Raw genomic sequence first — 14,141 nt, 5'->3', positions numbered from 1 at the left:
CAGACAGAGGAGATTAGGGAGGGATTTGAAAGCAATGGGCCTACACAGTTGAGGGGATGGACACCAATGGATGTACATGCATAAAAGGCCAGTGTCATAAGAAGCTGTTTTGGGGTGGGGTCATAATACTGGAGACTTTTGATGGAGAGTGTTGAATATATAATGGAATACAAGAATGAGAATTTTACATTTATGGCATTGGGGACTCAGCTAATGTAGGTCAGCAAGAACCAAAGGTTATAGGTGAATGGGATCTGGTAAGGGATAGGATTCAGGCAGATATTTTGATGAGCTTAAGTTTACAGTCGATGGAGGATGGGAGGCCAGCCAGGAAAGCATTGAAATAGTCAAGTATGGGGGTTAAAAATGGGCTGAGGCAGGGGAAGAAGAAATGATGTAGGTGGAAGCCTTTGTGGTGGAGAATAAGGACTAAACTAGTCATATAACTCAGGTTAGTGACTGAACTGTGGAACTCCCTAACACAAAAAATGCGAAACCACTTTCTCAAACCACTTGGATGAACTGCTTTCCAATGTTATACTGACATTCGGAGGGCCTCCTACCTCATTTAAAATGGTATGGGTGCAGGATTTTTAAAAAATGCTTTGCTCACGCTCACGAAGACCACTTGTGCACAAGGAAGCGCAAAACAGAATAGCCTGCCATGTGAGCACAGCTGTATTTTTAGATGCAATAAACCTCAGATATTTGTTGTCTGGTTTTTAAATTACCATCAAAATTTCATCATCTGATTAAATCTGGTACTGAAATTACTGAGAGAATCTTCCTAAAATATTGTTTCCCAATCATCAACTAAATCAATAAATCTGCAATAATTACATTAAGATTCTTAGATCTGCTGTGTGTCAACATTCACTGCTGCTGCAAAAGCAGCAGAATTGAATCATGTATAAAACTGTAACACTACATACTGCAAAAAAGGCACTAGTGAATGATTATCAAGCTGCAATATCATCCAGTGTGCAAATGACACGACTGGAGAGCTATAACTCTCGTTTGGAGTTTCCCCAATACCTTGATTGATAAAAGAACTGCATGGTGTACTATTGAGCAATACCTTGGAAAAGTCTAGAATTCGAACATAGACATGTCCTCAGCCAGAGAAGCCATCAGTACAAAACAGTTACCTAATTCAGGTGCACACTTATATGTAAGCCCAGTAACTATCAGCAAGCTATTCAACTATAAGATCGCCACATCCAGCTTGATCCCATCCTCACTTTTAACTATTGAAGATTGAAAAGTGATGTGATTGTTCCAAAATGATTCAGGAACTATACTGTCACTCGTATGTACACGTGTATACCCAGAATGCCACATCACTCACTACTGCACTTCAGTCAGTGTACTAAAACAACAACGTATCTTTCCACAGCACATGGTGAGGTCTGAAAAAATCTACTTGATGTGAGCTCCAGTATTTGTGTGGTAAAAGTTTGATTATTTTAGACTTCTGGGTACCACAGGACATGTCAGTGTCATTTACAATGTTAACAGGATTCAATAGAGTAGATACAGATATTTCCTCTGGTTAGGAAATCAAAAATGAGAAGATATAACCCAGGCCATTGGGAAGGAAATCATGAAGCATTTTCGATCAAATAGTGGAAATCTGGAATTTTTCTCGTAAAAGATTGTAGATGCTGAATCAATTGGAACTTTCAAGAGTGAGATCAATAAATTTTTGTTAGGTAAGTATATCAAAGGTTATAGCTCTAAAGCAGATAAACAAGAGTTGAGGCTCAGGTCAGCCAAGACCTAATTGAATGGTAGAAGAGGTTTGAGGGGCTCAACAGTCTGCTCCGAGTTCTTTGCTCACCCACTGTTTGCAGGTAAGCACTTTTGCATTGGATAACAATTAGGAGGGAGAATCCTGGTTATTTTCTCTCCCGGACTACAGGTTCATCTTAGATCACAGCTAAGTCAGAAATCAAACCTACAGCTTACCAGATCTGCATGACTGGTAAGTGAAGTTTGTCATCAATAAAACAGAAAAGCTGCCATTTTTATCTTTATTATTAGTAATCATATAACTGAAGAATATCAAGATGATTTAAAGTAAAAGTTAAGAGACTCTCTTGTCTTATAGAGAAAACTAATAGTACCCATCATTTTATTTAACATATTCACAGGAATGTCAATTTTTGGTCAGAATTTCTTTTGCTTCTACACCACTCAATGTCCTGGAGCAACTACTTTTGAAAAGACAAAGGGCTACAACTTTAGACAGGCCCTAGGGCTACATGAAGCCAGAAAACCCTCCAGAACAGCTTAGATCAATCTGGAACTGAAGCCCTTTTTTTCTCTCCTTAATAGTGTTGTGGCCATGCATCAAGAAATACCTGGCAAGTGGTTAACATTAAAAATGTAGCTAACATTAAAATTGAAGTTTCAAAATAAAATTAAGATTCTCCAAAGGCTAATTCTTTATTTAAAAAAATGCTGGGAAATATTTTGACAGTAAAATACTTTCTTTTCTCATTAAAGATTAATGTTACCTTGTAATAGTTTACAAATTAGCTGACAGTCTAGATTTGCAATTGAGTTTCAAGTCTCTAAGCTCCATCTATGCAGTAAGCAATTGAATGACTACATTCTCTAACCTGGCGACAAACCCTCTAATTGATTACTTGGCATCAAGTAATAGCATGACAAGGATCACAGTGATATGTTACAGCAAACTCAAGCCTGCTAAAACAGCAATGGGTATAAGGAGTAAGTTAAGAAATACCCTAAATTGTTGCCCACATAACTCCAATTACAGATGGCCAGGTATCCAAGTGGATTACAAATTATTGTTTTTAAAAAAATTAAGCATAATGTTTTGGCCTTAGTCAACCAAAGAATCCTGCTTCCAGGAATAGAAAGCTTAATACTTATTCTGCCCTTTGTAAGTGCAGCAAAGTCGCCATGAGTTGGCTGGATCCATAGACTTGAATTAATAAACAGAAATTTAATTAGAAATATTGGGTTAACAGTCAGTTTTCATAATCTAATTGCTGAGAAGAGTCATTAGGTGAACTCTGATGCAGCCAAAATAATTGTTCCATTGAGTAGGAATTGCAGGAGAAATTGTGAGAAAACATTGAAATCCAGTCTAAGGATAGCTCGATTAATTCCAAAGAAGAAATGATCTCTACCTCCCTGTAATTGTAGTTACTTAGGTAATAACTTGAGGCTTTTAGTTAACTTGTAATCCATTCCGTCTGCTGTTTTTGCAGCCCTGTATCTGCTACTATTTAACAGGTTAGCTCATTATCTTCCTCAACTCCAAAGCCATCAAATGGAAGAACAGTCTTATCTTTTGTCCTTTTACTTACTCTTCTAAAATAATTCTACATGACCTAAAAAATACTGACTATACTTTGCAAATTTATTTTTAAACAAAGTTGTCTAAGGAAGCATTGTATTCATTGATATGAAGAGAAATACTATCTCCTATTCAATGTTAAATTACAATGATATTGTAGTGATATTCATAGGTAGGAAAAAATACAAAGCGGACCTGATTTAATTTTTATGGTTAATTGTGGCATTTCTGACTGGAGCTGATTAAAATGGAAATGATTTTAGCTCAGCACAAAAAAACACTACTGCTTCAGTATTACAGTTCACGAAACTCACCCCACCGCCTCTACTATTTTCTTGTAAATGCATTCACCCACCTGTTATTATTCCTTATGAAAAACTGGAGAATTCAAGACAAACAAGACTTAGTCAGTTCCAAGAACAGTAATATCTGTAATACAGTTAGGGGGGTTCACTGTACTCCCACTCCCGTGACCCTTTACTACTCCTTCTATCTAGTCTGTCAGCTGTGAAATCTTGATAGAGTTTAAATTCAGTACTTGATTCCTTATTCCGAATAAGAGGAGACAAGGATGTGAGAAACCTATATTGGTGTACTGTTTAGGTTAAGTTCCATGAGACAATAAGCTGTATGCTACAAATAAACCGTACAACCTCCAACCTGTACACAAATATTGACACAATGCTTGTGTTCCTGCATTGTGCCGTATTGTATTTAAGATTAGTATTCAGTGAAGTGTTACAAGGTTTGTGGTCAATGTGCACTGAAGTGTTACCGGATGTAGGTCAGTGGATTCAGAGGTGCTCTTCCTATTTCTACTTTGAGATGTTAAGGGGTTAGCTGTGTGTTTACAAATGTAAGAAATATCATCTATATATATGTACAGAAGTGTTAAAAGTTTGGACTGCAGTTAGATGAATTACAGATAGCTGAGGTCAGACTGGTGCCAGAGTTCATTGTATTCTGGGCAATATTATAAATTGTCTGTAAACTGCTGGAACGTTTCCTTTCAAAGTTGCTTTTACACTGTTCTTTTAATTTGTATTCCGGGAAGCTTGCATTTGGGAGCCAGCCACCAGCATTAATGTTGTTACATTGATTTCTGTAGTCTAGCAGCTGATAAAATTGTATATATTTAAAAAATTGACAGCTTTTTAAAAAAATTATACCAGAATAATCTTCCTCCCTGCCTTACACTATGTTAACATAAGTAGGGAAAGCATCTCTCAGTGGCTCAATTGAAAACAACAAAGGACTTGAGTAATTCCACAGGTCTGAGATCCATTTCATAGCCAATCATCTCTGCGATCCAGATAAAATGGTGGATTTGGATTTCCAAGCTTGCAGAGTGGCTATCTATGGGCAAGCAGCATTGCAGTACCTCTCAAATAAGCAACTATTCCAATGCTCTCCTGGCTTCTCAAGCAACTTTTTAAATGTTCTCTTGGATCCCTCCCCACCACCCCAACCATTAAACCTTCCATAAACTTGAGCACATGCTCTCTTGCTGCCTGTACCCTAACTCACACCAAATTCCAGTCCCATCATCCCTGTGCTCGCTGAACTACCCTAGCTCTTGGTACGGCAATGCCTCAATTTTATTCTCATCTTTGTTTTCAAATTCCTCCATTGCCTTGCTTCTTCACATCTCCAAAATCTCCTCCAACCCTTAGAAATCTCTGCATCCCTCCAAATCTAGCCTCTTGCGCATCCCAACTTTCTTTGTTTCACTATTGGTGATGATACCTTCAGCTGCCTAGGCTTTAAACTCTGGAATTCACTCCCTAAACCTCGCTGTCTCGCTACATTTTTCTCCTCCTTTAAGATGTACATTAAAGCCTACCACTTTTGGTCACCTGTCCTAATATTGCTTTATGTGGCTCATTATCAAGTTCTATTTGATGATGGACCTGTGCAATGCCTCGAGACATTTTACTACCTTTAAAACACCATATAAATGAAAGTTGTTGTTAAGTCATAACCCCTCAGTCTGTTGTTTATTAATTAAACAATTCTAGGACAATTGGGACCATTCAACAATTGCAGCTTGGATTAATTTGGGGCCTTTAATGAAGTGTCGCAAGACACTTTACAGATTGGAGAGAAGAACAATGGGAACAGATGGCAAACTATGAAAGCAGATTAGATGGGTGACTTAAAACTTGGTGGAAAAGATATGTTTTGAGAAGGATTTTTAAAAGTTGCACTTATATAATGCATTTAATGTAGAAAAAATGTTCCTGAGGCAAAAATGAATGCTGAGCCAAGGAAAAAGATTTAGGAATAGCTGACAAAAGTTTGGTCAACAAGCTGGGTTTTGAGGAGTGTCTCAAAGGAGGAAAGTGTGACAGTGAGGCAGAGGGATTTAGGCAGGAAATTCCAGAGTCTGGGACCTAGATGGCTGATGGCACAGCCACCAATAATTGGTGAAATGCACAAAAGGCCAGTCAGAGGAATGGAGAGGTCAGCAGTTGGAGGTCTGGGGGAGATTATAAAGAAAGGGAAAGGCTATGAAGGCAATTAAACATGACGATAATCTTAACACTGTAGGCAGTGGGGTACTGGGAGTCAATGTAGGCCAGTGAGATCAGGGTCGATAGGTAATAGGGCATGACTCTGAATAGGATATGGGCAGCAGAGATTCGGATCAGCTGAAATTGACAAAATTTAAATGACCTGATTCCTATTGGTCTAGTCAAGTCTGGAGGTGACTAAAAGGCATGAATGAGGGTTCAGCAGAAGATGAGCTGAAGCAGGGACGAAAGCAGGTGATGTTACAGAAGCAACAATGATGGAGTGGATGGGATAGGTGGGAGTTAAGCAGGATGCCAAAACTGCAAAACGTCCAGTTCAGTCGAAAACAGTGGGCGGGGAAGGGGAAATCGAATCGGGGCAAGGGTATCGTGTTTTTGGTTTAAGATGAAGGCTTCAGAATTCTGAATGTGTAACTGGAGGAAACTTTGGCTCATCTAATGAACAAGCAATCTGACAACACAGAGGTGGTCCAAGGCAAGTAATGGAGAGATAGAGCTGGGCACCATCAATGTACATGTCCTTGGGTGATATCACCAAGGGATAGCATATGGCCAAATACAGGGCTAATGGTGAGGTGGAGGTGGGAAGAAAAGTCATTCCTGGAGATGCTACGACTACAATTGGATAGTTATGCATGGAACCAAATGACAGCAATCCCAGGGAACTGGGCAAGTGAGGGATGATATTGGGGAAGGATGAGATGACTCACTGTGTCAAAGGCCAAAATGAGGAGTATTAGGGCACCCCAGTCAAAGAGAATAACATTTTTTTACGTTGATTAGGGCCATTTCAATGTGGTAACAGGGGTGAAACCTGATTAGAGATTCAAACATGAAAGTGTGATAAAGTTGGGCACAGATTTGGAAGGAGATAAAATGTTTAAGAACCCATTAAGGGAAAGGTAGCAAGAAAGGGTCATAGGGTGGTGGTCTGCAAAGAGTGAGAAAGGTGGGATTTTTAAGAGGGGGCGATGCTAATGGTTTGAAAGGACAAGGGACAATACCCAAGGAGTAGGAATCATTTATAATATCAGCTCATGCGAGGGCCAGGAAGAGAAGCTGGCTGTTCAGCAGTTTAGAAAGAATAGGGTCAAGGGAGCAGGAGTAGGGTCTCATGGATAAGCTCGGAAAAGGGATGAGGGGAGATAGAAGAGAAAACTAGAGAATTGTGAAGAATCAGGGCTGGAGCAGAGTAAGCCAAAGGGAAGGTTTGACAAGGGGAACAGCAGAAGGCATGACTTAAATTTCAGTTATAAAATGTCCCGTGAGGTCTTCATACTTGTTGCAGGCGATAACAGAAGAGGAAGGGTAGAGGGGTTTATGGAGATAGTTAGTAATGGAAAAAAGAATTCAGGAGGAGGGTTATATTTAATCTCCATGTTAGTCCCAAAGTAATGAGCAGAATTGCCAGAGTGAGGCCCAACAGTACTTGATGGGATCCTGCCAGATCGGGTGATGGATGTTAAACCAGTTGTCAGATAAGCTCAAATGTGCACCCCTTGGACTTGAGAACAAAGATGTGGACCATATCAGGAAAATTGACTGGGATGGGAGAGAGAAAACATTTTACTGGGGACATAAAAGAATTCATAGCTGTGCTTTGTATTCAATTGGGGCTGTTCTGACCTTGGATTTGATGTCTTTATTTCCTTCTGTCAGGCTCCATAGTGGTTAGTGAATAATGTGGTATTAGGTCATCTCTGGAAAGTGGGTGCAGTGAGGACTATTACAATTTGAAAGGATTATCTCAGAGGGAAAGTTCCTGTTGAAAATGAACTCTCTGATTCCTTTAATCTGTTCACTATATTCCAACAGAGTCTGCTGCCAACGCAGCCACCATTAAAGATAGCTGCTGAGATTCCACTGCATATGGTCTATGCGTTGAAATACGTCTTTCTGGAGCACCAATAGGTGAGACCTTCCAGTATCTGTGTGAGTATGCGCAGGTTAAGTCATTGAAGAGGGGTTAACTGGAGGCACAGAGCCATGTTTTCCCTAACCTGACAGATTAATATTTTCTTCAGTGCTAAAACTGCCAGCAGAGCTGGAAAATTTGCCTGCAGCTTATTTGCATCGCTGGGTGTGGACCAGTATAGCACACAACAGATACAAGAGGACTATATCCTTTTGCCTAGTTCTGTACAATCCATGTGTCTCAGTATCAGCTCCACAGATGCCAGCTGATTTGTCGAGTGTTTTCTGCATTTTCTGTTTATATTCAAATTTCCAGCTAATGGAAGTATTTTGTTTTACTCCCGTCTGGTATTGTACAGCCAGTGAGTATCTCATTGTTTGGACAGCATATGTACAGTACTGATAAGGAACAATGCTGTCATTGTAACAGTTTTTGTGCAAATAATTGAATGTATAGTTGGGTAGATAGTCACGCATAAGGCAAGTTTCAGTCAAAGTCGGGATGCCAATGCAATCATAAGGCTGTAGATGACAAGGGCCTTGTTTGCAAGTGAATAGACATTTAAGGGAGTAAAAGGGATGGATAAGCCTGTTAACTGTAGGCTAGTTGGTAGTGCAGACACATCTAGAAACCATAACCTAGGACAAAACTGGTGCTTGAAAGAACATGGATTAGTTCACAAATGGCAGTCAACACCAAATTGTTAAAGGAAAGTTGTATCTGACAAACTAGATTAAGTTCTTTAATGAAGTAAATGAGGGCTGATGAAGGGAGTGTAGTTGTGTACACAGATTTCATAAGGTGTTCAATAAAATGCAACATAATAGTCTTGTTAAAAATAAAAATAAAAACCTATAGGTCTATACGAGCAATGGCACTGTGGCTAAGAATCAAAAAGTAGAGATAAATGAATTGCTGTTTGAGAGACTGGAGGGAAATATACAGTGCTGTACCTCAATGGACAGTATAATGGCCAGAGCTCTTTTAATGTATGCTGTGACTTGAAATTTTGCCTTCTATATCTAATTCCAAAGTTTGCAGATCACACAAAACTTGAAAGTTCAGTAAACCATAAGGAGTAAAGGAGCAAACTTTACGATAATGAGAAAACAAAAATAAAAATACCTGGAAAAACTCAGCAGGTCTGGCAGAATCTGCGGAGAGGAACACAGTTAACATTTCGAGTCCGTATGACTCTTCAACAGAACTGAGGAAAAATAGAAAAGAGGTGAAATATAAGCTGGTTTAAGGGGGGGGGTGATGGGGTAGAGCTGGATAGAGGGCCAGTGATAGGTGGAGATAGCCAAAAGATGTCATAGACAAAAGGACAAAGAGGTGTTGAAGGTGGTGATATTATCTAAGGAATGTGCTAATTAAGGGTAGAAAGCTGGACAAGCAAGGTACAGATAGCCCTAGTGGGGGTGGGGTGAAGGAATCGAAATAGGCTAAAAGGTAGAGATAAAACGAGACTGGTGAAATGGGCAGATACACAACAGATGAAATTTAATGCAGAGAAGTGTGAAGTAATGCATTTTGGAAGGATGAATGAGGACTGGCAATATAAACTAAGTGGTACAATTTTAAAGGGAGTGCAGGAACAGAGACTTGTGGGTTCACAAATACAAATATCTGAAGGTGTAGGACAGGTTGAGAAGGCTGTTAAAAAGAATATGGGATCCTGGGCTTTATAAGTAGAGTCATAGAGTACAAAAGCAAAGAACTTAACTAAGCTAAACCTTTATAAATCACTGATTAGCCTCAGCTGGAATATCGTGTCCAATTCTGAGCACACACTATAGGAAGGATATCAAAGCCCTGAAGATGTTTATCAGAATGGTACCAGGGGTGAGCAATTCAGTTATGTGGCAAGACTTGAGAAGTTGGAATTGTTCTTAAAGGAGAGATGGATCAGAGGAGATTTAACAGAGATGTTCAAAGTAAGGAGAGATTTTGAGAAAATATTCCACTGGCCGGAGCGGTTAATAAACAGAGGACATGATTTAAGGTCATGAGCAAAAGAAGACGGGTTTGTTTAAAGCTAATAGGGAGATTGTTTAAAAATTTATTAAAAAAAACACAGCGAGTTGTTGATTTGGAAAGCACCGTCTGAAAGGATGGTGGAAACAGATTCCGTGGTAGCTTTCAAAAGGGAATTGGATAAATATATGAAAGGAAAAATCTGCAACACATTGATGAAAATGCAGGGGAGTGGGACTAATTGGATGGTATTTTCAAAGAGCTGACACAGACATTAGGCCAAATGGCCTCATTCTGTGATGTAACATTCTATTCCATGTTACGTAGGGAGGGGTGATAAAGTCAAAAGGGATGTTGTCTGAGGTGAGCAGGTCAAGAAATAGTTTGGCGAAGTTAACCTCTAACAGGTGCTGGTGAGAAAGGGTGGCAACCTTGGTTGTTGCTTGTAGGGAGGCAGCAGCGAGTGAATGTCAAGAAAGGTACAGAGGTAGCTCTGGGCTAATCCAAGGCAGATTCAAGCCTGGGACAGTAGTAGGATAAGACGAACATAAGAAATAAGAACATAAATTTTAAAAAATAAATAAGGAAGGCAGTGACGGGGTGGAGTCAGATTTGGGGTTCAACATGCCCAACAGGGAAATGAAAGCTAGCATGACAGGCTGACAGGAAGGGAAGATGTACAGAAGAACTTGACAGCTGCTAAGAGATAAGAAGACAGACAGAATAGGTTCAGGTTCTGTGTGGCAGCCAAATGCACATGAATGAACGCAGTGAATTAGCAGTACATCGTTATAGCCGAGATTAGAAGAGGCACAGCCTGACAGTAAACAGAGAATTATGAGGCTGTGAAATTCACATACACCAAAACTTCAAAAAATTGTTACACTTGGTATTCTGGGTTTTTTTTTATTCTTTCATGGGATGTGGGCGTCGCTGACCAGACCAGCATTCACTGCCCATCCCTGATTGCCTTTGAACTGAGTGGCTTGCTAGGCCATTTCAGAGGGCAGTTAAGAGTCAACCACATTACTCCAGACCGAGTCACATGTAGGACAGATTTCCTTCCGTAAAGGATATTAGTGCATCAGATGGGTTTTTTACAACAATCAACAATGGTTTCATTGTCACCATTACTGAGACTAGCATTCAATTCTAGATTTAATTGAATTTTAAATTCCACCAGCTGCCATGGTTGGATTTGAACCCACACCCCCACAGCATTAGCCTGGACCTCTGGATTACCAGCCCAGTGACATTATCACTATGTCAACCCCCCCCCCACCTTGTTACAATAAATGTTAGTTATCAAAATAAGCAACAATCCACCCACAGATGTAAAATTTCACTAGAACAGCAATCTCAATAAAAACTAAAGCACTCCACAAAGCAAAATTGAAAAATTCACCAGAAAGTATTCTTTATATATACATACATAAAGCAAGGCACCCCTACTACCCCACAAGTTCAATGAGAATAGGCAGCTCAGCCAGTGTTTAACACAGTCACACTCTCAGCACTTTCCCATTTATCATACAGCTCTCCTTGGTAAGAAAAGAGGTGGCGTTTGTTCAAGAATAAGGTGGTAGCTGGAAGCACTATCAGCAACAACAGGGTAAAGGGTGGGAATGATGCATAAAGAGCGAGTGTCAAGTTTGAATGGGTGTGGGAGGGAATATAAAGCAGGACAATCTTGCAGAAATATTCTGAGATAAAGACAATTTTACAGATAATGGCGAAGGGGACTGGAAGATCAGCACAGACAGTAATGATGGGCCTAGGGGACCAAATATTTTTAGTTCTTGTATGTCAAAGGATAGAGGAAAGCCAACAATAAAGATATTAGAAAATTAAAAGTCCAGAGATGACTCATAATAGGATTAGAGTGGGAAGAGGCATGTGTGAAACATAAACATGAATCTGTTGGCCTGTTACTATGCCATAAATACTTATTTATGGCATACTTATGCAAATATTACTTTGTAATACTTAACACTAAGGATGGTCATTCTGATAGCAATAAATTGATGGCCTAAACTAAAACTTTTGTCCAAATTTCTGCTCAGACCGCAGAACCACAATTACCCCTCACCACATTTTCCACTTCGGACACAGTTCTACTTACCCAATTCGAATACTGCCCGCTAACACCCCAAAAATGACCAATCACAGCTGGCCCCGAAATGACCAATCACAGCTCCCCGCGTGCTCCTGAGGCGTCACCCAACACGGAAGTTTCAAGCTCGCTCCTATTGTCACGCGGTGTTTGTTGTGATTCCGTTGCGTTCTGTGATTGGCTGAGAAGCCTAGAGTGTTGCGGGTTGCAGTCAGGGGCTTGGGAGACGTCAGGTGATAACAACCGCTCCCGGCTACTATCGACTGTACAATCCTTTCCACCCACCCCAAATCATCACCGAATTCACCCAGATCACTCCTGAACCTAACCTGTTTTTCCTTCTCCCCGCCCTCACCAACTAGAGTCCACCAGACAACTTCAATCCTCAACGGTTGTTGCATCTACCTCACAGGCGTTAACGACAGTTCAAATTCAATTGGCTCGCGCCAATGCTAATCAAGCGTTTGCGCCAATCAGATCCTTGCAGCCCGCCCTCAGCTCGCTAATTGCCGAAAACAAACGTCAGTCAGGGGTGGATAAACCTGCCCCAAAATGACGGATCCATCGCCTAATTGGTCTAATCATCCGTCAGTCATCGAGGCGACCCTCCCCCGCGCAAATTCGGTTGTCTCTGCAGTCGAGACTTCGGACATAATTAAATAATTAAATATAAAATGTAAGGCGGCTGAATTCCTGTTGCGATCAGCAGAGAAGCCGAGCATCGGCGAATTGCTATAGTAAGAATAGATTGACAAGCCAGTGCGATGCCTTACCTATGAGCTCGGCGATTGCGCTAAAAGGCCAGGTGTGACTGGTCGAGTTCGTGTGTAAGTAGGTGGGGCTCATCTGAAGAAGAAAATAAAACATCGTCAGCGTTATTTGGCAGATGTGCAACTCAGCTCCGTCTGATTCCGGCTGGTTATTACGTTATTATTCAGCTTACCGCACTGAGGCGAATCCCATGCTCACTCAGCCTCGCCATGTTTGATCAAGAGTTCTCCGTTTCCCAGGTGAGGGCGCAACGTTGTCAACGGCGGTGGAATGCCGTACAACATGGTGTCTTCCATCAATGGGGGAACTGCCGTACAGCGCAATGCTTTCTGTGGAGGATGCCGTACAACATGGCGTCTTCCATCAAGGGGAACTGCCGTACAGTGCAATGCTTTCTGTGAGGATGCCGTATAACATGGCGCCTTCCATCAATGGGGAAACTGCCCTACAGCGCAATGCTTCCTGAACGAGGATGCCGTATAACATGCACGACGCAATTTCATCAACTAACTAGAGAAAGAATCATTACTCAACATTCGACTCCACGTTTACTTTATGTTAAAATTTAAAATGTGCTGTAAATGTTTTGGAAGTAGCAATTTTGCTTTTTTTATTAATTCGTAAGATGTGAGCCTCGCTGGCCCTGGCCCCAGTTGTCCGCCTCCTGCGAGCAGCGGAGAGAGCGATGTTAACAAACATCAGTGAGTGGGAAGTGGCAGAACGGGCGGTGGCAGTGGGTGGGAGCAGCGAAGAACGGGAGGTTTTGGGAAGAGGGTGGCGAGGAGTGGATGCACAATCATGATGTCTTTGGCGGCAGAACCCTTGCCTTCGCTGGGGAATGACCTGGGAGCTGCGTTCCTGTTGGGAGGCAATAATTAAAAGTGGAATTGTTATATCTCAGCTATGACTTCAAGGCAATCTCTGAAACCTTTCCTACCTATGTCCTCCATTTAGTTATTTATAATCTTGCCCAGATCAGCTAAAGTCATGAAGCACTAAACTCAAGTGATGTATTTACTGTAACATGACTGAATGATTAAATTAATTAGTCATTTAGCCGAGGTCCTTGTGCACAACACCTCTGATGTTGTTATGAAAATTGGACTTTACAAGATGGTTATGTTTTTTAAAGTGTCTCCTTTAATTTAAGGTGAAACAGAACTGAACAGTTCTGGATAGGGCGATGGGGTCGTACTGAACCTCTGCCTGGAAACAGACCCCATGGCCATGGGAAAAGGAAAGCAAACTGAATCCTATTGAAAATCAACTAACAGTTTTCACATCTTGACATGCAAAAGGCACAGCTGCCTTTTGGAGATAGGCACAGAGACACTGAGTGAGAGAGACAAGGCAGATGCTGCTATGTGGAAAAGTAACAAAGCTGCTGCTACAAAGAGCAGGATGAACTGTTTGCGTTAACAACTAAGCAGACTGCTTGTAACAGCTCGTATTCTGCTTGAAGAGGACCGAACAGAGAGGACTTTTGAGTTTTAAGGGACA

The 14,141-nt window shown here is 40.9% G+C and overlaps 1 protein-coding gene across 2 annotated transcripts in view; it reads right to left on the bottom strand.

Moving 5' to 3' along the window:
- The window catches only part of LOC144683716 (uncharacterized), a 131,565-nt gene extending 118,623 nt beyond the window's left edge, over window positions 1-12,942 (bottom strand). For both annotated transcript variants that reach the window (XM_078547025.1, XM_078547024.1), the window contains exons 1-2: window positions 12,814-12,942; window positions 12,644-12,716 (exon numbers count right to left, since the gene is read on the bottom strand). In XM_078547025.1, the coding sequence (XP_078403151.1) occupies window positions 12,644-12,716; window positions 12,814-12,852 (112 nt within the window). In that variant the 5' untranslated portion in view covers window positions 12,853-12,942. The remainder of the gene's footprint in view (window positions 1-12,643; window positions 12,717-12,813) is intronic.
- Between the last annotated feature and the right edge of the window lie 1,199 nt (window positions 12,943-14,141).

The sequence above is a fragment of the Cetorhinus maximus genome, chromosome 8 (assembly GCF_964194155.1).
Source record: "Cetorhinus maximus chromosome 8, sCetMax3.hap1.1, whole genome shotgun sequence".
Taxonomy (NCBI): Eukaryota; Metazoa; Chordata; class Chondrichthyes; order Lamniformes; family Cetorhinidae; genus Cetorhinus; species Cetorhinus maximus.
This window is presented reverse-complemented; position numbering and strand designations above follow the sequence as displayed.